The sequence below is a fragment of the Tupaia chinensis genome, unplaced genomic scaffold (genome assembly GCF_000334495.1).
Source record: "Tupaia chinensis unplaced genomic scaffold, TupChi_1.0 Scaffold000248_2, whole genome shotgun sequence".
Lineage (NCBI taxonomy): Eukaryota > Metazoa > Chordata > Mammalia > Scandentia > Tupaiidae > Tupaia > Tupaia belangeri.
This window is the reverse complement of record NW_006159727.1, coordinates 107,921-133,307: the sequence shown is the minus strand read 5'-3', so window position 1 is coordinate 133,307 and position 25,387 is coordinate 107,921. Positions and strand designations below refer to the sequence as shown.

Sequence of the window (25,387 nt, the reverse complement as noted above, 5' to 3'; positions counted from 1 at the left end):
GGTGTCCCCCCACATAGCCATTACGCTAACTGCTGGTTCCCCCATTTTTTTTTTTTAAGAATTATCTTATTCAACTTTATTTATTTATTCATTTATTTTACATTAATTTGACCAGAGAGGGACAGAGCAAGAGAGAAAACAAGCCACCAGGTCTGGGACTCAAACCGCAGTCAGCCATATGGGTGTCCAGCACCTTTAACCACCACACCATCTGCCAGCTCCAAGAGTTCTCACTTTTTAAACTAGAAAATAGTATAAGAAAACTAAGTAAGAAACTAAACCAAGTTTTTTCTTTTTATATGATATATATTTCTTTAAAAGTTTAAAAAATCGCTTTCATGAGAATGAGACACAGAGAGAAAAAGAGAAAAAAATAAGCACCTCCAGCAATGTCTTGTGCCACAATATCCCCAAGTGTGTATAGTAGGCCAGGGTACCAAACCTGTGATCTTCCATATGGACCCAGCATTGCTTGAGCATCGCATTACCACCATGCGACCAAGCCGGTGCCTGATTTAATCTAGATCCACCAAGAGTGGGACAGCCTTGTTTTATAGAACATGCCATCAAAACATTGAACAAACAGGACCAGACAATGGAGCAGTGGTAGCGCAGCCTCTGCAATGCTAAATCCACATAGGAAGGTCCTGGGCTCGCATCAAGACTTCCCGGAGTATGCTGGGCACGTGTGTGCCCACGATCTGGAGCTGGCTGAAGCCGGGAGTAGACTGTGGTGTCACAATCCTGTTGGGGGGACCGGCCCTGTGATAGAGCAGTTAAGCCCTATGCATATGGAGCTGGGTCCCACATGGCCAACAGTGGTTGAGTGCTCACCCCAGCGGCTTGGGACACATGCCAGGCACGTGTCCATGCATGCCCAAAATCCTGAGAACATGGAGAAATGAAGGAAAAAGGATTGCCCCGTTGTGGGGATGCATGTTCTCTCACTGTGTCTCTTACTTACTTCAGAAATGAGTAAACTTTAAAAGAAAAAAAGGAGAAGAAAATTGAACAAGGCTACCAGAGTTTGTGTCTTAAGCACCATTTCTCTTCTTTTTGATATTCCTCACCTTACCAGTCTTTGAATATATATCATAGGCTTATCGTAATCACTAGAGACCCAGTAAAAGAATACTGTCTGGGACCAGCAGATGGTGTAATGGTTTTGTGGCTGGACTCTCACATAGTTAACTGTGGTTCAAGGATAGGACCGGGCAGCTTAAACTCATGCCAGGCAGGTGTGCGTGTATGCCCAAGATCCTGAGGAGAATGGAGGAGAATAGATTGTGGCGTTTCTTACTTTTTGTCTCTCTGTCTTTCTGGTGGGCACACAAGCCCTATAGCAAAAAACTCTCTTAAAAAAGAAAAAAGAACGGGACCAGCAGGTGGCGTGGTGGCTAAGGGCACTGGACTCCCACATGGTTGACCGTGGTTCAAGTCCTGGACCTGGCGGCTTGCTTTCTTGCTTCTCTCTCTCTCTCTCTGTCTGTCCCTCTCTGGTCAAATTGGAATGGATGAATAAATAAATAATGTTAAATAAAAAAAATAATTTTAAAAAAATGTTGGGGACCAACAGATTGCGTAATGGCTATGTCGCTGGACTCCCATGTAGTCAACCACGGGTCAAGTCCCGGACCTGCTGACTTAAATTCATGCTGGGCGTGAGTGTGTGTGTGCCCAAGATCCTGAGAGGAGAATGGAAGAGAAGGGATTGGACCGTGGTCATCCCCTCTAGGGGGTGAATTCTCACTTTTTGTCTCTCTGTCTCTCTCTGTCTTTCTGGCAAGCGAACATGACCTATAGCAAAAACCTCTCCAAAAAAAAAAAAAGAATACTGCCTGACTTTTAATTATACGTGATGGGTTTGCAATACCCATTTCACCCTCTCTCAATTCCCCACTAAGACTACTGAAGAAAACCATTAAAGCAATAAGTCACAAAGACAAAAAGAATGAGAGAAGAGAGAAAATAACAGTGCGTCCTGGAGGCTGCAAAGCAGACGGCCGAGTGGTAACTGAACCATCTGATGTGAGAAAGTCATATCCCAAGCAAGTTTTAAAGCCAAGAAGCAAAGCTATTTCCATCCAGGTCCCCAAGACACTTTGGGAACTGGCAGCACCAGATACCTCCGGAAATTAGGGTGAAGGTGAGACTAAAAACAGAAGAACTGGGTGATAGTCTCTTTCAGGAACACTTAAACCCTCCCAGATCCTCGGCCACTCTCACTGAGCTCAGTTGCTCTTACCGCCCTAAAGGAATGCTGATCTAGGGCACTCCAAGATCAACTGAGAAGAGGGGCACCATATCAAAAACGGGGATGTGGGCCAGCCCCATAGCCTAGTGGTCAAAGGGAGCCAGATCCCACATGGCCAAGCGTGGTCTGAATACCAGCCTCAGCAGCTCAAAACATATGCCAGCACGTGTATGCAGGTGCCCAAAATTTTGATAGGAGGGAGAAATGGAGGACAAGGGATTATGGGTAAGGGTAAGAAAATACAGGATGTTTTTAATCATCTCATACACATAAGCACAGCACTTTAGCAGAACTTCCAGATCCTTCAGAGTGAAGCCGCAGAGATGAGGAATTAGCATTGCTACTTATTACAATTATTTAGCCCTCAAAGGAATTACTTTAGAAACCATTTTTATGTTTATTCATGCTGTAATATTAATATGTTACCTTTAGTCCTGGTGCAGGATAAAAACCTTCAACTAACTTGCTGTTATCGAAAAGACTATAGGCACCATCCCGTATGGCCACAACACCTCGACTCCGGCAATATATATCAATGCAGTACATGTTCCTAAAAGCCAGTCGGATGTGAGTGGATGACTGCGGCAGAATGGAGAAGCATTGGTAGGCAGTGTTGGTTCTCTGGGTCAAGCCCAACATCGGCACAGTGGGGAGTTTGTTGATGGCATTTAATGGAGCCTGAGTATCAAACAGGACCTATAAGGAATACACATGGTGAGCACAGCCAGTTTCTGTACGAACGCTAAAACTTTAAAAATTTCCATGTATAACTGTCACAAGGGAGATAATGTCCTTCTGGGACATTCCATAAAACTTTCCCTTGAAGAGAATACAAACGAGATCACTGTGTTCACTTTGAGTCAAAGAAAATTCTCAAAGAAGTATTCAAGATAGAACAGACAACGACACTCACCTTGGTGGTTAAACACGAGTGAGTCTGTGGGATTTTTGGCTGAGTTTTGTAGAAGACACTCATTCGTAGTTTTAGACAAAAAATAAGCTTAATTACCTGTAATAACTGAACCACGTTTGGGGTTTTGTTGAACATTTCTTGAAGCTGATGGAGAATGGTATTGTGACAGTTACTGCAACCTGAGTTTGGACCAACAGTTCCCAAAGAAATGTGAAATTTCTGATGGATGGAATTCCACTGGATACTAATCTGAATCAAAGAGAGTACATGTTTCAGAAACGGAGAAGGTAACAGATTGAAGTAGAAGGGAAAAAATGTTAAAAGCAAGGCAAAATGCCAAAGACCTAAACGAAGTCTTTTTTGAAAACAAGTCATAAAAGAAAATTGGACTCAAACTCCAGATGTCTTGTTAATATGGCCCTGCACATTTCCTGAGCGTGTGTGTGGGAGCCCTTTTTATCCTACTTAATAAAATACAAAGAGAAGGTGTGAAAGACAAAATTTTGCCCAGACTATATTTGAAAATTATTAGTGTTTTATTTTTTCATTTTTCTCTTGAACTGAAGAAGAATCACTCTTGGTTACCATTAACTAAGGCGCATTGCCATAAAGGGGAAGGAAGCCGCCCCCAACACAGATGCATTTGGTTAACAGATTTTAAAACATCAAGTAGTTTCTGACATTATTTGATGCGGACGAGTCCAGAGAGAAACCAGCTGGTTGAATGTTTATACTAACTTTAAATAATAAGGTGAGAAAAAAATAAGGAACGATAGATTATTGGAACTACGGAGTACAGGAATCAAGATTAAGATTAGGATCAAGCGATGTTAACATTCGTGTGACCAACAGCAAAGACATACCCTTATTTTCATAACCTTCCTTATGATAATCACGCCATCAAGCAGATCTTAAATCAGTTAACAAAAAATACAAACGCAGGACCAGCAGTTAGCGTAATGGCTATGTCGCTGAACTGCCATGTAGTCAACCACGGTTCAAGTCCCGGACTCGATGTCTTAAACTCACATCGGGCACGCATGTGTGTGCCCAGGATCCCGAGAGGAGAATGGAGGAGAAGGGATTGCAGAGTGGCCATCCCCCCTGGGGGGTGATTTCTCTCTGTCTCTCTGTCTCTCTCCATCTTTCTGGCAAGCGCACGTGTCCTATAGCAAAAAACCCCTCAAAAAAAAAAAAAAAAAACGCTGCAAGAATATTACCCTGCAGTAATTACCCTGTACCACAGGGTAATGTACTTGCAGTACAAAACTCATCAAGATCATATACCTTATCAAAGGGTATTATTTCTGTTTTCAATTTCAAAGAGTTAAGTTTTACAGAATACTACAGTATATTTGTATCAACAAAGCATTTAAAATTTATCATTTTATCACTGATTTTTCCTTGAGCCCTCACTTATTTTAATGCATCATTCATGCGTTTTGAGTTCTTGATTTTTACAAAATCTATGAGAAAGGAACTTCGGAGTTTTAATTTATAGACTTACTGAGCTTCCCTTGGTGGTTCCATAACACAAGATAAGTTTTCGGTAATTATAAACACGAACTTCTGAGAAAATATTTAAATGAGCAGGTATGTCTAAATAGGAAGAAAGTGAAAAGAAAATTGATATTATATATGTAAAATTTTAAAATGCAAATTTGAAAGAGAGCATATTGATGTAAAAATAAAAAGTATAAACAGACAGTATGCTTCCATTTCTAGAAAACGGGCCAGGACAAGGAGCAGACATAGTAAAGCAGCCTAGCATAGTGGTTAGATGGTTCCAGTTCCAACTCTGCCACATACTAGCTATGTGATCTTCCGCAAAACTCTCGGTCTCTGTGACGTCTTTCTTTCTTATTTTGTAAAATGAAGGAAAACATCTACCTCATAGGTGACTCTGAGGATTAAATGAGTTAACACAACCAAATTTTATTACATTGTATGGCACATAGTAAAGTAGTAACTGCTGCTGCTAGATAGTATACTGTGTTGAAGCATATTGTCAACATTTCTGCAAATGAAAGAAACTCAACAGAGGTGTCTCTCGAGGAATTAAACTGAAATCTGAGACGAAAGAGAGATAATTTTCATTAGTCATACTTTTGATTTCTTAAATATGTTGGGCCAGTCAGCGGCATGGTAGTTAAAGTAGTGGGATCCCACATGGCTGACTGTACAGTTCAAATCCCAGACCTGGTAGCTTGAAAAAATTGTGTGTGTGTGTGTACACACACACACACACACACATGTGCACCCCAAATCCCAAGAGGGTAATGGATTGCAGCAAGGCTATTCACCCTGGGGAGGTGCTTTATCATTTTTTTTGTCTCTCTTTCTGTCTCTTTTCTCTGAGCATCTATGACCCATAGCAAATTAAAATGAATGAATGAATAATTAATGTGGGACCATCCTATAGCCTAGTGGTTAAGGGAGCTAGAGTCCACATGGCCAACTGTGATTTGAATCCCAGCTCTGGTGGCCCGAAAAACACACCAGGTATGGTGCATGTGTATGTGTGCCCAAAATCCTGACAGGAAGGATGAATGAAGGAGAATGGAAAACAGTGTGAGCACATCTCACTGGGGGATTTTTCTTCCTCTCTTTCTTACTCTGGTGAGTGCAAAAGAAAATGTGTATGCTTTACTTCTCCAGTTTAAAAGGAGCAGTGCTTCCTTTTCTTTCAAAGGAAGATTATCAAATATACCTGGTAGAGAACGTGCAAATTCCAGTACACACTCATATAATCGTGCAATGCTATTCCAGTCATTAAGGAACATTTCCACCACTTTTCTCCCACCAACAGGTTCAGACAACAGATTTTCATATGTCAGGTAAACATGCCGGGATGGTCCTACAAGATTAAAAAAGATGAATAGCGATCAATTCTAAAAAAATCAAAAACAAAAACAAAAAGCAAAACAAAACACAAATATGCAGAGAAAGTGCGTGAAGCATCTCACCTTGCTCCCTGGTAGAAGTGCCATTAAGCGGGCAGTTTGCAAACACTAACTCTGCCACCCATGTGCGGTTATTTCTACCTTGTAATCGGAAAGTGCAATCGAGAAGAGAGCGGTCCAGGGCCTTTTGTGTTTCCTCATTGATGCCCTTACAGGGAGGAATTCTGGTGATAAAAGATAGCATATGAAATAAACTTTACGGAGAAAGACAAAGCACAATGTACACACTGATGGGCAGGGTATGACATTGGAGCTTCAGTCCAGACTCTACTTCTACACACCTTTCACAAACGAAGGACGCGATTCACTCCAATTAATAGTATTTAACCCATTTCCGTTCCGACCAACATGGATTAACAAAATAATGTTTTCTTTCACCCATAATCCTGTTATTTTCTTTTTTAAATAATAATTTATTTATTTAATTCTATTTGTTATTATTATTTTTTAATTTGACCAGAGACAGACAGAAAGAGAGAGAAAGGGAAAGGGAAAAAGCAAACTACCAGATGCGGGACTCAAACCACGGTCAACAATGTGGGAATCCAGTGCCCTTAACCACCACGCCACCTGCCAGCACTATCCTGTTATTTAAAAAGACCACAATTCTATAGAATATAATTCAAGGAATATTGGTTTTCTATAAAAATCTATCTAGAACATCCTCAAGGACAAGCGATAGGGAATAAAATACTTGTAAAGCCACTCTTTAAAGACAGGATGATACAGTACAAAGAATAAGAGCTTTGGAGTCAAGGATTTGGCATTCCAGTTCAAACTCGGCCACAATGAACCTATCTGAATTTCAGCTTCCCAACTACAAAATGAAGGTAAAGAATGACGTATGGAGTACTGATGAAAAAATGACAAACAGAGAAAATGTCTATGGTGGCTGATATATAGGCATTCATATATGTTAATTCTTCTAGCAGTAAAATCAAATCTTGGTCACTGGCTGAACTGCCAGAAGAAAATTCACGGTTCATTATCTCCTCCCTTTGCCCCCTCTATAGAGGTAGCCCTCCTTGGGATGAAGTTTTCACATGTATGAACTCATTTTACATATTGTCACATATATGGAGACTTCAAAAAGTTCATGAAAAAATGGAATAAAAGTATGCATTTATGTTGGTGCAAAAGAAAAACTGAAATCCACTCATAGTTTTTTCATAATACATGTACTTTTTGAAGACTCCATCATATGTATGTCACATACACAAGAGGAATGTAGTAGCTTTGAGGTTTTAAAAAATATTTACTGGGGCCGGCAGGTGGCGTGGTGGTTAAAGGCGCTGGGCTCCCACATGGCTGACTGTGGTTCAAGTCCCAGACCTGGCAGTTTGTTTTCTCACTTTCTGTCTCTCTCTCTCTCTTTCTCGCTCTTGCTCTCGCTCTCTCTCTCCCTCTCTGGTCAAATTAAATAAATAAGTAAAGTTAAATAAAATAAGTATTTTTACAAATTAGGTAATTTTTTTCCATCTCCTATCTGTACCTATCCATTTCCCTCTGTAGCTTTATGGACTATCTCATTTGTCATAAAACATTATGAGGTAATACATCTTAGCTGTTAATGAGTTACTTCACTAATGGATGAAATAAGAAGATAATACATCATTTAATTACACATAATCATTAAACTCATAAGGGAGGTGATTAATTCTCAGATTTGGGATAACAATGACAAGGCAAAAAAAAAAATACAATTGGAAATATGGAACCTTGGTTCAGTCTTCTGAATCAGAATATACTAGGTCATCAGAAAAGTCATGATGTATTTGTCTATGTTTTTCCATGCAAAAATGTGTCATGACTTTTCCGATGACCCAATATCACACCTATAATAGCATTTCTCCATATCAGCAATATTGATATTTAGGGCAAGATAATTCTTTCTTCTGGGAGGCTGTCCTGTACAACCTCAGCTTCTACCCACTAGATGCCAGCAGTACCTCTCACTCCTCCTTCTCAGTTAGTAATAACCAAAAATGTCTCCAAACATTGTTAAATGGCCCCTAGAGAGCAAAACTGCACTGGGGTTGAGAACTACTGATGCAGTATAAAGGAACAGAGATTACATTTGGTTAAAAAAAAAAATTCTAAGGGAGAAGAAAACTATATAGATTACATAAAAATAAAATTAATGTAGTACTGAAATTTCCTCAATTATTAATAAAAATGTCCATCGTAACTCTTCAATTACAGCTTTTAAAGTTCTTCGAAAGTTAATCTTTCATACTACATACTTTTTATCACTACCAGAAAGGCTTCGTACAGCTGCACTTTGGGGAGTTCCTGCAGGAGCTGCAATACATTGCCTATGTTCCCCGACGAGCCAGGCATACCGAGGGCCTGCCTGCCTTTACCCCTACTTCGTAACCTTCCCTGCAGGAGTTATAAAGTAGCCAGTTCAGACAGATTTTGAAATCTTGAGTTTGAAGTACATTCCTTTCACATGAAATAGGTTTTTCATGAAATCCATGTGGTTAGAAAATGAAAGTACAGAAGATAGCATGTTTTCAAGCGAGAACTAAGCAAAGTGTATGACTCCATTCAATTTATGTTCCCAGGGACAGTGGGATCCCCAAAAGTCCACTCTGTCACTTTCTTAATCTGTGATACAGATATAACTGGCTCTACTTTAAGGAACTTATAAAATATTGACTTGCTTTCAATTTTATGAATATGATAGAATAAAAATAAACGACTGGGTTGATGGAAAAGTCGCGATGTATTTTTTTCTATGGAAAAATATGTCATGACTTTTCCGATGACCTAATACAATTCTAATTTTAATCCTCTCAGCATGATTTTGTGAGGGGGGAAAAAAAAACAATGACAAAAAGCAGGTTCTCCAAAAGAAAATGCAGGATTTTAATTTAATAAAATCGTGTTGAGATAGTCAGTATTTTTTTCCCTTCACTTCTATGTCCTACCCCAATAATGTACAGCATTTACCAGACAAACGGATCTCTTTTATGTATCCATTTCTTTCTTTCCTTCTTATCCAGGTTATTTATTTATTTCTCTCCTGCATGAGATAGAGAGACAGACACCCGCAACAGGGTCCTCATGCTGCAATGACCCACTCCACTCTGGTCTCAGCCCGCCCAGGTCATGGGCACGCACATACACCTAGCATACCCAGAGAGACCCTGGAACGTGAACCCAGAACCTTCCCATGTGGGTTCAGATGCGTGAACAGCTCTGCCTGGCTCCTCCTTTATCCATTTCATTATATTTTCTTCTAAGTTTTAAATAAAGAAAAAAAAAAAAAAGCCAGGCTAAAAGATTTTCTTTAAAAAGTACTGCAATAAGAGCTAAAAAATATAAAGGGCTTCCTTCCTAGGTAGGACTCTTATGAGTCTTCTTGAATTAAAAAAGAAAGGGGAGGACTGGCCATGTGGTGCAGTGGTTAAATCCTATGCAGTTGAAGCCAGATCTCACATGGCCAAACGGGGTTCAAGTCTCAGCCTTAGCAGCTGGAGGAACACACTGGGTGCATGTGCCCAGGATCCTGGCAAGATGGAAAACCAGAAGAAAAAGGATTGTAATGTGACTAGGTCCCGCTGGGGAAGGAGAGTGCACATGCCCTCTCTTACACGTGTGCATGCACACACAATCTCAGGCACTTATAAAAAATGGAGGAACTCTCAAATACCTCTTGGAAAATGCTAAGAACAAGTATTTTTAAAATTTTGCAAACCCTAAGAAATATAACTAAGAGAATAGAATGCAAATGTGAACATCATTGACTCATCTGCAGTTGCCAAGAGTAAAAAAAATATAAAAGAAACCCTCTATTTTAGGTGAAGCAATTCAAAACTAAACACTATTAAAAGCTTCACATTTCCCTACTGATATCCAATACAAGACCAGCTTTCTCTCTTCTGAAAACTTGTTACAGAGATGGTGGTAAGCTAGCCAGTCAGGAAGAGGCACTATTTTCATTCTTCACCTCCTTAGCCTCTAACGAGAGCACAGGGTCATGGGCACACTGTGTGCTAGCCCTTTCCATCACCCACAAAAACAAACTGAGCCCTACGTAATGAAAGTTAAAGCCCTGCTGCTCAAATGGTAGAGCTGTCGTGTCTAGGCAGAGGAAAATTGCTTACGAAGGTTGAGTACCCCAATCTGAAAATCGAAAATGCTCCAGTATCCCAAACTTTCTGAGTACCAACAAGATGCCACAAGTAGAAAATTCCTCCCTGACGGCATGTGAGATGTAGCAGTCAAAATGCTGCAATGCGAGGCTATTGCATAAAATTACCTTCAGGCTATGTGAACGAAGGACTTCAAAAGTTCAAGGAAAAATGGGAAAAAAATGGAAAGTATGAGGTTCTTTTTTTGGTGCAAAAAAATCCATGCACAGATTTTTCATAATACCCATTTTTCATGAACTTTCTTTTTTTTTTTTAAGAATTATTTAATTTATTTATTTACATTTATTTTAATTTGACTAGAGAGGGACAGAGTGAGAGAGAGAAAGAGAGGAAAGTGAGAAAGCAAGCCGCCAGGTCCGGGACTTGAACTGTGGTCGGCCATGTGGGAGTCCAGTGCACTTAACCACCATACCACCTGCTGGCTCCTTCCATGAACTTTCTAAAGACCCCCTTCTATAAGGTATATAAGAAATATAAATGAATTTTGTGTTTAGACTTGGGTTCCATCCATCCCCAAGAACCCTTATCATGCATATGCAAATATCCCCAAATTCTATATACTTCTGGTCCTAAGCATTCTAATAAGTATGATTATTAATAAGAGATATGTAACCTATATAATTTACACACACACACACACACACACACACCTTTTTAGTTGTCAGAAGGCATATGCACTTGTCAGACAGAGGGGGAGAAAAGCAACCCCCAATAGGGCGTGGTCACGCCACAATCCCTTCTCCATTTTTCCATACTGTCATGATTCGGGGGGCACATACGCACAGGCACCCAGTATGTTTTCCAAGCCACTGGGATGGGATCAGCATATGAACCATGCTCAGTCATGTAAGATCTGGCTCCCTTAACCAGTAAGCCACAAGGTCAACCCTATATAATTTATATTCATTTATATTATTATGCAACATATAATAAACAAGAAACAATAAAATGCCCCTGCCCCCCCCCCAATAAAAAAATCTGTTTTCTGGAGCAAAATGTTGATCTCTTAGAAGTACTCTAGCTTTGGGGACCAGCAGGTGGCGTGGTGGTTAAGGCGCTGGACACTCCCACATGGCCGACCAGGGTTCGAGTCCTGAATCTGGTGGCTTGCTTTCTCGTTTCCTCTCTCTCTCACTCTCACCCTCTGTCTCTCTCTGGTAAAATTAAAAAATGAATGAATGAATAAGTAAAATAAATATTAAAAAAAAGAAGTACTCTAGCTTTACAACCCATACTGATTTACTTTATAAAGCACATATAATGTACTACCTTGACCTCTAAGCATCCTTCGGTTCTTTGTCCTCTGTTTAGAAGCAATTCCTCTGCCTATCTCGTTTGGTATGTTCTTGCCTGGTGATTTAATTTACTGCCTCAGCTCAATTACTATCACCATGGTGATGACTTTTATCTATTTCTCCTGCCCAGACCTGTTACCTGAGCTCAAGACACATCCCTGTCTGCCTAAATGTGTCCAGGTACCTCACACTTAGCAAAGTCCTTTGAAACTGACATCTTTGGTGTTCCTTATCAGTGAACACATCATCCGCCATTTGCCCAAAGAAAGCTAAGAATCGTCATTGCCACCTCTCCTGCTTTCACCTCCAGTATCAATCTAATCACCAACTCCTGAATATGTCACCTCCTAACTTCTTGTGGACTGCTCTGGTCCAAGGTGCCAACAACTCTGGTTGAACCATTTCTGCAACTGGTTTTGTTACTTCAATCTTGTCACTCTCCGATTTGTTCTCCATGTTGTTGTCAGGTTGAGCTTTCAGAAATCACCTATCTGGGACCAGCAGTTAGCGTAATGGCTATGTCGCTGGACTCCCACGTAGTCGACCGCGGTTCGAGTCCCGGACCCGGTGGCTTAAACTCACGCCAGACGCGTGTGCGTGCGTGCCCAAGATCCCGAGAGGAGAATGGAGGAGAAGGGATTGCGGCGTGGCCATCCCCCCTGGGGGGTGATTTCCTGCTTTCTATCTCTCTGTCTCTGTCTGTCTGGCGAGCGCACGCGCCCTATAGCAAAAAAAAAAAACCTCTCCAAAAAAAAAAAAAAAAAGAAATCACCTATCTGATGAGGTCGGTTTCAGCTTCAAATCATCTGTTGCTTCTTAGTGCCATTAGGAGAATCTCTGAATTGCTTAAAGACACTTATAAAGACCTACAGGATGAGACTCTTTCCTGCTTACATTTCCAGCCTCCTTTTTTGGAGACTACGTATTAGGAGTTATCCCTGTGGCTAAGAATTTCCAGCCCTATCCCACCTCCCTTTCCTTGGCTATTTCTCACCTTTCCTTCAGTCTGAGGACAACCGGTACCTCCTCGGGGATAGCCTTCCTGACTCCTGAAACAGCCCACATCCCCCTGCTACATGAAACCCCATTATCCTGAAGGGTCTTAGCAGAATTCGAGCCTGACACACAATAGTACACAGTAAATACGGTGAAGGAATGAAATAAATGCAGAGAGAAGACATCCTCAAATACCAAGTGGTCCTAACCTGCCACTACATAGGCTGAAGGACATCTTCCCCTAGGTCTTAGTCATTCTATGCAGAAAGTCTTGACACCTACAGGAAGGAGAGAATGGCTCTGGCAGTGTGACTGCAACGTGTGGCACCAAGTAAGACACACGACAGGGGCTTACTTTAATAAGCGAATTGCATGGCTGAAGCCATCACCTTCCACTTGTACTCCTTGATGTGGAATCTCCAAATTGGACAACTGGAAAGAAAAAATCACAATTTTAATAGAACACCAATCTTACAAAGGAAACTCGTGTTTCTAATACTATTATCACTATCTTTCTGGCATCTGTTGTAGCACCACTCTTTTTCTTTCCCAAAGTTACAATATATTGGACACAAAAATCATTCCAATCATTAGATTTTCTAGGCAATTACACTTAAGTCCGGTGAAATTCAAAGTTATCCCAGAGCCTCAAGTTTAAAAAACACCTTCACAATTTCCTGAATTGTAAAATCTTCACAATTCAGGAAATTAATATTTCCAGTGAGCTGAAAATAACCTAGAATTTATTCTGGTGGTTCTGAATAAGGCAACTAAAAATAAATTCTGGTTTACTTGCATAATCTTATTATGTTTATTCAAAACAAAACTTTGTATCTCAGTCATCTTTCATTTCTAATACTAAGTGACACTCTTTGGTTTAGGAGTTTTGTGAAATAAGTTTTTATTTTTAACAATTAAAATATCTCCTGTGTGAAACCTAAGAAACCCAATGAGATCTCTTTCCCAACTGGAGGATTGGAGAGTGAGTTAAAAAGATGCATGTGGGGATAGTGTCTGAAATGCAGTCCATGAATCTCAGTCATCTTTAATTTCTAATACTAAGTGACACTCTTTGGTTTAGGAGTTTTGTGAAATAAGTTTTTATTTTTAACAATTAAAATATCTCCTGTGTGAAACCTAAGAAACCCAATGAGATCTCTTTCCCAACTGGAGGATTGGAGAGTGAGTTAAAAAGATGCATGTGGGGATAGTGTCTGAAATGCAGTCCATGAAATTATAAGTTATTATGCCAAAAAGTCATCTGATCTATCAAAGAAGTGCTTGCCTTTGGCAGATAATCCCTGGTCTTCCATGACAGACTATTTATACCCACCTTGTTCCAGCACGGATTTAAGGTAGCTCTAAGTATTTGACTGAACCCTGCTCTTTGGGTCTGGGATGAGAAGAGGGCTTAGAAAAATAGCTGCCGACCAAAGAGGCAACAGGAGTTCATATTCAAAAGGAAGTGAACTGTGGGACGGCTCAACAATGTCGCTATTTTATCAGAGATATAAACATCCCTGGCAAGATTAGATTTACATATTTACACCCCAGTATAAACTATAATATCTTAAGCAGAAAATATGCTTTCATTTATTTATTTATTTTATTATTTTATTTTTTGGAGAGGTTTTTCTTATTGGGCGCGTGCACTCGCCAGTAAGACAGAGAGAGACAGAGAGACAGAAAGCGAGAAATCACCCCTGGGGGGATGGCCATGCCACAATCCCTTCTCCTCCATTCTCCTCTCGGGATCTTGGACACACACGCACACGTGCCCGGCGTGAGTTTTAAGTCACCGGGTCCAGGACTCAAACCACGGCTGACTACATGGGAGTCCAGCGACGTAGCCATTACACTAACTGCTGGTCCCAATATGCTTATTTTTAATATAGCTAGAATTTTCATTGAGAGAAGAAAAAGCAGGTAAGTTTTTAAGAGTTTGATAGACTGTAATAGAGTACTGAGTGTGCAATGGGTATAGAAGTACAGAGAAGTGGAACTGACAGCACGTTGTCTACAGGTGTTAGTCTATGTGACCATACAAGGACACGCATTTCAGAGAATCCTGGTCTGTGGGTGGGGCAGAGAGGACACAAATGTATTGCACTGTCCCAGTACCCTCTCTTCCCCTGCAAAGGAAGCAACTGAATGACATTCATATAATCAATCCAAATGACATAATGAAAGAGTCCAAGAACACAGCCGAGTAGATAGAAAACATGGACACTCTCTGTACGGTTTAGGAGCTGTGGCTGGTATCCAGGCAAGAGGACATTCATCAAGCTCACAGTTTAAGGAGCTCAGATAGCAAGGACATGAGCACCTATTTGAGGTGCCCATTCCCGGGCTAGAGTTTCTCTCTGGACTATTGCTACTCTTCAAAATGCCACACCTCCTCTGCCTACAGATCTCAAAGCCTTTAAAGCAGTGGTCGACAAACAATAGCTCATGGACCAAATCCAGTCCTCTGCTTATTTTTGTTTTTATTGGAAGATAGGCCATGCTCAGTTGTTCACATCTCCATGGTGGCTGGTTCACACGACCACAGATCTGAGTAGCTGTAATGAGAGCAATATGACCCACAAAGCCTATAATGCATACTATCTGGCCTTTTACGGAAAAAAGTTTGCCAACACTTGTTTTAGAGCAGGAAAGCTATTCTCAACAAAACTTCACAAGGCCATCACCATCACCCCACTGAAAAAGTCCATTTCTGTGTTTCCAGGTCCTTTACTCATTCACAATAATGTACAGAGAAGGGGAGTTTTTAACAAGTAAAACTTTAAACTAGAGAGAAATACTTAGTCTTTCACTTTGCAAGTACTGCCAATCCTTGGCCAAACCCCTTTTCTGAGGTTAAAAAAACAAACACAACAAACAGGTTATGTTATGTCCTTCTATTTGGGGGACCATGACGACTATCAAAACTGCTTACTCTTGAGAGACGCTAATTCTGTACAAGTCTGTTCCTTCTTCCTTGTGACAAAGCTAAACATTTTGTTTAATATTCTTTCTGATCAATTTCTGAGAAAGGAGCCCAGTTTTATTAGTGCTTAAGCAACTTGCATGGCTTAGCCAACTCAAAAATAAGATACCTTCTTTTCAACTTAGCCGCCTCTAATGGGCTTAAACAATGCTCCTCTTAAGAGGTATCAGAGTAAGATGTTAATTCTTCAAAGTCATCCCTTTTTTAACTAGAAAGAATTTACTTTCCACGTCTATAAAAAGCAGAAAGCGCTTGACAGAATCTAGAACCAGAGAAATGAAACCGTTTAAGTCATGTTTTCCATGGATGCCATGAGATGCTTGATTCCAACTTCGCCCCTTCCCCAAATGAGCAGGATCACAGTCATTCTAGTTCTCCCGATGGAATCCATGAAACCTTAGCGATGCATTAAAAATATTACTCTCCCATTTTTAAGTACACAGAATTGTTCCAAAAAATTACCTCCAACCGAAGTCCTACGAATGGCATATTTGTATCACACATAGCAACAAAGTGAGCTAGAGCTTTATTGAAGGCACTCATTTCTCCTAATCGTTTTGTTTTCTTGGATTCTACCGGACAGGGATCATCGGACAACTAGAATTTCAGCAAAAAATACAGTGAGTTAAAAAGAACATATGATAAAATTTGTTAAAGCAGTTAAACTTCTGAAACAAAGTTCAGTTGGCTAACCAAAACAAATGCTATTACATTCTTTCGACAAAAAAATATTTTGAGAGGTTTCTGCTACAGGGTGTGTGTGCTGACCAGAAAGACAGAGACAGACAGAGAGACAGAAAGGGAGAAATCACCCCCCAGGGGGGATGGCCACGCCATAATCCCTTCTCCTCCATTCTCCTCTCAGGATCTTGGGCATGCACACACACGCCCCTGGCGTGAGTTTAAGCCACCAGGTCTGGGACTCGAATCGCAGTCGACTACATGGGAGTCCAGTGACATGGCCATTATGCCAACTGCTGGCCCCTCTTTCAATAAATATTTATCAAGCAAATACTGATCTACACATTGATAATTTAGTAATAGATATTGTATGCTTACTCTTGTGGAAAATGGTACAAAATTAATTATTAATTAAAAGAGAGAGAAACAGGTTGGCTCTGTGGTCTAGTGGTTAAGGCAGCCAGATCGCACATGGTCGACTAAACGGTTCAAGTCCCAAACCCAGTGGCTTGAGAGACGCACCAAGTATGTATGTGTGCATATCCCAAATCCCAAGAGGAAGGAGAGATGGAGAAAAGATTGCAGCATGACCGTTTCCCATGGGGGTAGGTGCCTTCTCCTCTCTGGTGAGCACAGGTATCCTCTAGCAAAAAAAAAAAAAAAAAAAAAGAGAGAGAGACAGAGAGAGCGAGAGAAACATTTTCCAGAAAACATAGACAACTGTTACCTAAGCCTTACTGCTTGCTGTTCATTCTCTTTAAAATCATATCTACTTCTTTCTCATATTAAAATGGGTAAAGAACACAACAAAAGCAATACACACCAACTCTGTGCTCATTTCCATATGTGATCATACCTTGCGCTTGGTATTAGTTCTGGTCTGTTTCCCAGTTTTTGAGCGTAAAACCAAGTCCTGGATGTTTTCCTTGAACTGCTGCAGCAGCAGTGCCATGACCGGGCTGTCTTCACGCTCAGGTGCACTCACAGACATGAAGTAGTACTTGTATGACAGCTGCGTGGGCTTATTGGGAACCTCCAACATCTCCACCACCTTTTAAAAAGGCCCAAATCAGAAATGAGACTCACAGAAATCAGAAGGATCAGGTATGTTCCATCTTCTATCAAGGAGGGCTGAGAGTTACAAAGCTAACTTAGGTGTCTTTTTCTTAAACAAGAACAAATCAATCATGATGTCAAAAAAAATGCATTTCTACAGGACTATGAGATGGGTAGCTGTTACGTCACTGGACTCCCACATGGCTGACTATGGTTCAAGTCCCAGATCCGGTGGTTTAAAAATCACGTTGGGTATGGGTGTGTGTGTGTGTGTGTATGCCCAAGATCCTGGAGGAGACTGGAGGAGAAGGGATTGCGGCACAGCCATCACCCCCCCCGCCATGGGGGGTGGTTTCTCACTTGCCCACTCACTATCTCTGTCTTTCTCTTCTCTGGTGAGCACACACACCCTAAGACAAAAACCTCTGAAAAAAAATGCATTTCTAGTAAATATACAATTTGTGTTCTAAAAAACAGATGAGACTAAAGAAGAATGATTATGAATACAAGCAACCATTAACTATAGCAAATGGAACATTTAAACCATTAGCATTCAGCATTCTTGACAGTCATACCTCAGCTTGTAATTAAGAAAAAATGTTATGCCTAAATCCAGCAGGTCTACTAGATTTTTTAGAACAGTATCTATTTCAAATTGCCTTCCCATATCCCTTAACAATTACAACACCCTCACATGCGCTCAGTGTGAGTTTTAAGTCACCGGATCTGAGACTCGAACCATGGTCAACTCTGTGGGAGTCCAGTGGCATAACCATTACACTATCTGCTGGTCCCCAGTTTAGCACCTTTTTTTTGAAGAGGTTTTTCTGCTATAGGGCGCTTGCGCTCGCCAGACAGAAAGAGAGACAGAAAGCAAGAAATCACCCCCCAGGGGGGATGGCCATGTCGCAATCCCTTCTCCTCCATTCTCCTCTTGGGATCTTGGGCATGCACGTACACACGCCTGGCGTGAGTTTAAGCCACCAGGTCCGGGACTCGAACCGTGGTCAATTATATGGGAGTCCAGCGACATAGCCATTATACTAACTGCTGGTCCCAGTTTAGCACCTTTTTATAAAGTTAAGCACACATTTTCATATGACCCAACAATCCTACTCCTAGTTATTTATCCAAAAGAAATAAAAACTTATGTTTACACAAAAACCTATATGCAAATGTTTTTATACCTTTAGTCAGAATGCCCCAACCTAGAAACAAACCATGTCCTTCAATGGGTGACTGATTAAACAAACTGTTATATACCCATACTATGGAATATTTTTTAAAGAGTTATTTTATTTAACTTTATTTATTTATTTTAATTTGACCAGAGAAGGACAGAGTGAGCAAGCGAGTGAGAGAAAAAGAGAGAGAACGTGAGAAAGCAAGTCACCAGGTCTGGGACTTGAACCATGGTTGGCCATGTGGGAGTCCAGCGTCCTTAACCACCATGCCACCTGCTGGCCCCATACCATAGAATATTAATTGCAACAAAAGAAAGGAACTATTACACACATGACACAGAAGAATGTCAAACACCGAGAGAAAGACACTAGACTGAAAAGAAAATCATCCACCATAGAAGACAGGTCAGTGGTTACTAGTGTGGGGGGACGTTGGTTAGAAACGGGTAGTATGAGAAAACTTTGGGGGTGATCGATCTGCTCTGTGCTCTGACTGAGATGGAGACTGCACACCTCACTATATATATTTATTTAAACTCATACACTAAGAAGTCTGAATTTTTACTGTATATCTCAATAAAGCTGAGCAAAACAAGTAAAATGTCAAAAAGACATTTAAAGGGAGATCAACTGCAGCCAGCCTTTCCTCTCTTCTTAACATCCATGGTGACGGTTCTCACTTCTGTGGCCACGTCATCCCTAAGTGATAAAGCTGGAGGAGGAGAAGGAATCTACATTGTTTTGGTTTTAAAGCATATGAAACAACTTAGTGCTTCGCAAGAAATCACTGACTGTTGACACTACAGCCTGGCTATTTGTTGACGCTAAATAAGGTAAAAAATAAGTAAATAAACTCTGACTCTTTAATTTTATTTAGTATATGGCAGAGTTTAAGACCTTTATATAGTCACGGGTTCAATTTTTATACATGTATTCTGTATTATCATTTCACATGTAAACCAGGCAGCTGAGAAAGAAACAATAGCTCCTTGTTGTGCACCAAACCAACCTCCACAGATGGTGGGTTTTTTTGTTTGTTTGATTTTTAGAGAGATTTTTGCTATAGGGTGTGTATGCTTGCTAGAGAGACAGAAAGTGAGAAATCACTCCCCTAGGGGGATAGCCACACCCACAATCCCTTCTCGTCCATTCTCCTCTTGGGATTTTTGGGCATGGGGCACATGCACCCAGAGTGAGTTTCAAGCCTCCGGGTCTAGGGCTCGAACCATAGTCAACCAAGTGGGAGTCCAGTGGCATAAGCGTTATGCCATCTCCTGGTCCCCATAGCTGGTGTTTTAAAATTCAGAAAAAAGTATAATTCAAATCTAAGACTCTTCAATCTACTTAAGTAACCTTAACTGAAGATATGTTGGCCTAGAAGGGGTATCTTTTAAAGATAATATCTTTTAAAAGTATAGTGTGGGGGCCGGCAGGTGGTGTGGTAGTTAAGGATGCTGGACTACCACATGGCTGACCGCGGTTAGAATCCCAGACCTGATGGCTTGTTCTCTCACTCTCTCTATCTCTCTGTCTCTCTCTGGTCAAATTGAAATAAATAAATTAATTAAGTTAAAAATAAAATAATTATTTTTTTTAAAAAAGTATAGCATGAAACCTTAAAAAAATTTAATCCAATTACTTTTAACCAACAATTTTGGATTAAAATTTTCTAACACCTTAGATTCTTGGTCAAAACAATCTACTTGGAAAACAGAAATTTCTGTAAGGAAGAAAAAAAGATTTAGGATGAGTTATTTCAAATTCTTGCAAGTTTTAACCAATTCAAAGATCTCCCAAGAAACCAAATGGAAAAAAACCAACTGGAAAACACCTAAGAAAGAGTAAAAAAGGAATAAGCAAGGATCTGACTATAAACTGAAAGGCATATACAATCAATAAAATGGAATATGCCTTCAATCAAGGACGAGAAAATAAATCTATTTCAGCCAGCCCATATTTAAAAAGCTGTACTATGCAAGTTAAATTTCATTCAAAAACCAAACACGTTTATCTGACACCATAGTATCTCCAAACTTTTATAGTAATTGCTCTCAAATTAATCTTACAGAGGGGATACCCGTTCAATCAAAAACTAGGCCTCACTATCAGGAAAAGATCCTAGGTTGAGGGATACGAGCATAACTTATTTCCCCTACCAAGACGTGACCTTCCTCTCCTCCCATCCTTATCCTCAGGTTGAAAAATCACCATATGAAAGTCAAATATTCAATAAAATATATTTGCAAATTAAAATTTTCAAAATAATTCAAGACACTAATAGAATTACTAAATTTAATCACCCCAAATCACTCCTTTGCATACTTACAATGTAGTATTGTGGAAGACGGGTGAGTTTAATGAACAGCTTATTCTTAGAAAGGTTTCCAATAGGATGAGTGGCATAATTGGAAAGTTGCAAGGTTTCACTGCATATCGTAGGCAGATGTTTTATAGATTGTTTGCAACGCTGTTGTCCAAGCCAAAACCATAAATTACAAGACATAATCCACATCATAAAGTCATAAGCTTTTGTGATTAACTGTGTGCTATTGATTTATAAATAGATCGAAGACCTGAAAAAAAACCAATTAATTAGAATTTAACTGAACTAATAAAAGGACACACGAGCATAGTGATGAACTGTTTTGTATTGAACTATTAGTTCTAGTTCTAGTTTACCAAGTTTAAACTGCAATGTGAATGGTTTTGGCTAGTTATAAGATAGAATTAACTATAAGGTCCAGACGCTGTATTAGTTTATTATTGGGAATGACAGATTTTCTTTTCTTTCGAGAGTGTAGAAATGGGGGGCCAGCAGGTGGAGTGGTGGTTCAAGGCGCTGGACTCCCATATGGCCGAACGCGGTTTGAGTCCCAGACCCGGCGTCTTGCTTTCTTGCCTCTCACTCTGTCCCTCGCTTGTCAAATTTAAATAAATAAAGTTAAATAAAATAATTCTTTTTTAAAAAAAGAGTAGAAATTAATCTTAAAATCCTTTATAAAATGCCTCAAGTGGGCCAGCCAGTGGCATGATGGTTAAGGTGGCTAGCTAGATTCCAAGTGCGGTTTGAGTCCCAGACCCGGCGTCTTGCTTTCTTGCCTCTCACTCTGTCCCTCGCTTGTCAAATTTAAATAAATAAAGTTAAATAAAATAATTCTTTTTTAAAAAAAGAGTAGAAATTAATCTTAAAATCCTTTATAAAATGCCTCAAGTGGGCCAGCCAGTGGCATGATGGTTAAGGTGGCTAGCTAGATTCCAAGTGACTGACTGTGCAATTAGAGTCTGGACCCAGCAGCTTGAAAAACATGCCAGGCGCTTGTGTCTGCATGTCTGAAAATCCTGAAAGGAGAAATAGAAAAATAGAGAAGAGTGGTCATCGCCCTGGGGGGTGCTTTCTCACTTTCCTGCTTTCTCTTTCTCCAGAGAGCACATGCACTCTCTAGCAAATTGCAAAAAAAAAAAGGCTAAAGTGTTCATAAAACAAAAACTAAGTATAACAGCACCTCAATTTTCTGGTATCAACAGAGATATAACCTCGATTTCTACAGTGTGTGTGTAAAGTATATGGTAAACCTAGCAAGTGCCAGGAAGTATTAATTACCTTATCCTCCGCCCTTCCAGGGAAGCTGCCAGATTTCACTTTGATGCTTTTACTATAGTACTCCTCATTTCTGTCATTATCTATCCCGAAGGCTCGGAGACCATATAATTAAGTATGTAACAAAGTCGAAGAACGACTGGTTCACAAACTCTCACTGCTGCCTAATGCGATTAACTACAGAAAATAAGAATTTTTCCGGTGCTGTTACAATGCTCCAACATCTGAGCTCACGATCAGTAGACTGGCCTTGACGAATAGGGTCTAAACTAGTTGAGGTGCTGCCTCAGTTGAGTGGTGAGCTGCAGGTAACAGCTGCGTACCAGTCATGGGCAGTAAAACCGTGTTCTAATGTATGACATTTTTAAAGGTAATCTGTCAGCAAATTTATGAAAAAGTGCATAAAATCTGAAAATGGATTTTTTCATTGAAAGAAGACTTAAGTTGAACTATAATTTGATGTGATCAAGAGCCGGCACTGGTTACTGATGAAGGACTGGAGATACATTTTCAAAGTATAGCATCACTTGCTTTACTTTGGCTAAAAGTTAAAACTGAGCATCCTGAACTTACTAAAATTGCTCTCACATCTCTACTTTCTTGTTTCAGATTTGCCAGACAGAGACAGAGGAAGAGGAATAAAGTGGCTCCCAATGGGGCAAGGTCACAAAGCAATGGCTTTTCCTTCATTTCTCCATCCTGTCGCAATTTGGGCCACTCACACACATGCCTGGCATTTCTCAAGATGCTGGGTCTGGGACTTGAACCATGGGGTCGGCCATGTGGGATCCAGCTGCCTTAACCACTAGGCAATGAACCGGCCCCAGATGACTTCTCTTAAAAAAATAAACTATGTGTGTTTAAAAGCACAGACATGTATTTGATAAGTTCGAGGCTTCTGGGACTTAGCTGGCAGATGAACCATCTCAAGTTATATAAGATGTGAATTATTAGGCTTTAAAATCTTTCTTGTTTAGCTAAAATGTATAAAAATGATGCCAAAACACTAAAAATTTTAGGAACTGTTCCCCTGGTAGTGAAGAAATTACTTGATTATATTAAATTTTTCAAATACGTACAAAACCAAAATTGGTAAAAGGAGAAGGAAGCTAGAACATCACAAAAACAACAGCTACCACTGAATATTTTTTTTTCAATTTGTCTTCAAACCTTTCCCCCTCTCCATTTTCCATTTGTCAGCTGTGATCTCTGAAATTTATTTATTTATTTATTTATTTATTTATTTATTTATTTATTTATGGGTCTGGGATTCGAACTGCGGTTGACTACATGGGAGTTCAGTGAAATAGCCATTACATCAACTGCTGGTCCCCCCTGAAATTTCTTTTTATACTTTTGGAATTTTATTAATTTTCAAAGAGCGTTAGAGTTGCCATAATGGCACCTTTGTGTACCAGAGTGGTAATGAAACCCCACAGAATCATCTCTAGCTCCATTTTCGATGTTTAGTTTCGTAGTATGATGCATTCAAAGGATTTTGAGACACACTGAATGACAGGATTAGAGAAGTATAAACAACTATCCTGAAAGTCTTAGCTGGTAGATCCATACCATGAAGATCAACCTCAATAAGAACGAATAAGACTCTCATTGCAGAGAACACGTGATACAATAAAATTCACTGTGTAAGTGATTTGTGAAGTGCTTATACAGGAGAAAACGTGGCAGGCATTGAACTTGAGTGACATGCCCTTCATACCGAAATTTGTGCTAGATGGAAATTTGATATGAGGCACAGCCATTCTGGATCTATTCCAAGAGAGGTTAGATTCTGAGGTACCAAAGGTCCTTAAGCTACATGCCATAAGCGTTAAGGACAGTGACAGATCGAGAGTAATGATAGAGAAGAAAATATATCTTGTCAAAATTAGCTTTCCACTTTTAGCCTTGGGCTAAATAAACTTACTTAAGTTGTTGAATCCAAGGAATGATCCGTTTCATATCATCATTCACAGACTTTTCCATGTCATCCAGAGTGGCCTGATCTACAGAATGAATCACTTAGTTAATTAATGGTCCATATCAGAAACGAAATATTTACCTAGATAGCTCAAAACTTAAATGAAAGTTATTGTTTCAGGCAGAAAATTGTGTTATTTTTGAGTCATAGAAAAATGAAATGTATGACTAGGTGTGAGCCAACCTAATTTGTTTTCCACTTTTAATATTTAGGGAGATTAATAGGAAAGACAACCAATGAATATCAAATGTACACTGGCAAAAAGAACAAGTAACGACGGCATGAATTGAGTTTTTGCCTGTATTTTATTTTCCCAAACTCCTAATTAGTATTTTTAAATTATAAGTGTTTAAAATTCATACATTACTATACTTAGAACCTTAAAAATTATAAAAAGTAAAAAGCTCCATTGAAGTATTTATTTTTTTTTTGGAGAGGTTTTTGTTACAGGGCGCATACACTTGCCAGACAGACAGAGAGAGACAGAGAGACAGAAAGCGAGAAACCACCCCCCAGGGGGGATGGCCACGCCGCAATCCCTTCTCCTCCATTCTCCTCTCGGGATCTTGGGCATGTATGGGCACGCACGCACACGTGCCCGGCCTGAGTTTCAAGTCACTGGGCCCGGGATGCAAACTGCAGTCGACTACATGGGAGTCCAGCGACATAGCCATTACGCTAACTGCTGGTCACCTCCACTGAAGTATTTTTTAAACAATATTCATTTACTAAACATAAATGGTCTCTAGCATAAGCAAAAGCTGCTGGCTAAAGATCCCCTCGCTAAATATATCACTTAGGATTTGTAACAACACTGGAAAATGCTAATAAATACAGTATTAAAGTTTAAAAGCAAGATACAAAATGTAGTGAACTAATGACAAAAGGATAGAAAAAAATTACAACAGCATTATTGCTATGGCGTGAACTGTGTACCCCCATATTCATATGCTGAAGCCCTGACCCCTAATGCGATAGTATTTGGAGCAGGGGCCTCTGGGAGCTGATTAAGTTTAGATGAGGTCATAAGGGTGGGGTCTTCATTACGAGATTAGTACCCTTACAAGAAAGGACATCAGAAAACTCTCTCTGCCTTACAAGCACATGGTGAGAAAGCAGCTGTCTACAAGCCGTGAAGAGAACCATGCTGACACCTTGACCTTGAATGTCATGCTGACACCTTGACCTTGAATTTCTAGCCTCTAGAACTGTGAAAAAATTAATTTCTGTTGTTTAAGCCACCCAGGCTATGAAATTTTGTTAAGGCAGCCTTAGATAAGGCAAACGTATATTCTTTTTTTTTTTTTTTTGAGAGGT

General features: G+C 39.9%; 1 protein-coding gene across 2 annotated transcripts in view; it reads right to left on the bottom strand.

The window, feature by feature from the left end:
* MED14 (mediator complex subunit 14) overlaps positions 1-25,387 on the bottom strand; it is an 87,929-nt gene that overhangs the window by 24,727 nt on the left and 37,815 nt on the right. For both annotated transcript variants that reach the window (XM_006148886.2, XM_027772029.1), the window contains exons 12-21: positions 24,017-24,095; positions 20,818-20,977; positions 17,108-17,302; positions 16,033-16,167; positions 12,937-13,013; positions 6,134-6,294; positions 5,878-6,024; positions 4,675-4,766; positions 3,264-3,416; positions 2,681-2,950 (exon numbers count right to left, since the gene is read on the bottom strand). In XM_006148886.2, coding sequence (XP_006148948.1) covers positions 2,681-2,950; positions 3,264-3,416; positions 4,675-4,766; positions 5,878-6,024; positions 6,134-6,294; positions 12,937-13,013; positions 16,033-16,167; positions 17,108-17,302; positions 20,818-20,977; positions 24,017-24,095 — 1,469 coding nt within the window. The remainder of the gene's footprint in view (positions 1-2,680; positions 2,951-3,263; positions 3,417-4,674; positions 4,767-5,877; positions 6,025-6,133; positions 6,295-12,936; positions 13,014-16,032; positions 16,168-17,107; positions 17,303-20,817; positions 20,978-24,016; positions 24,096-25,387) is intronic.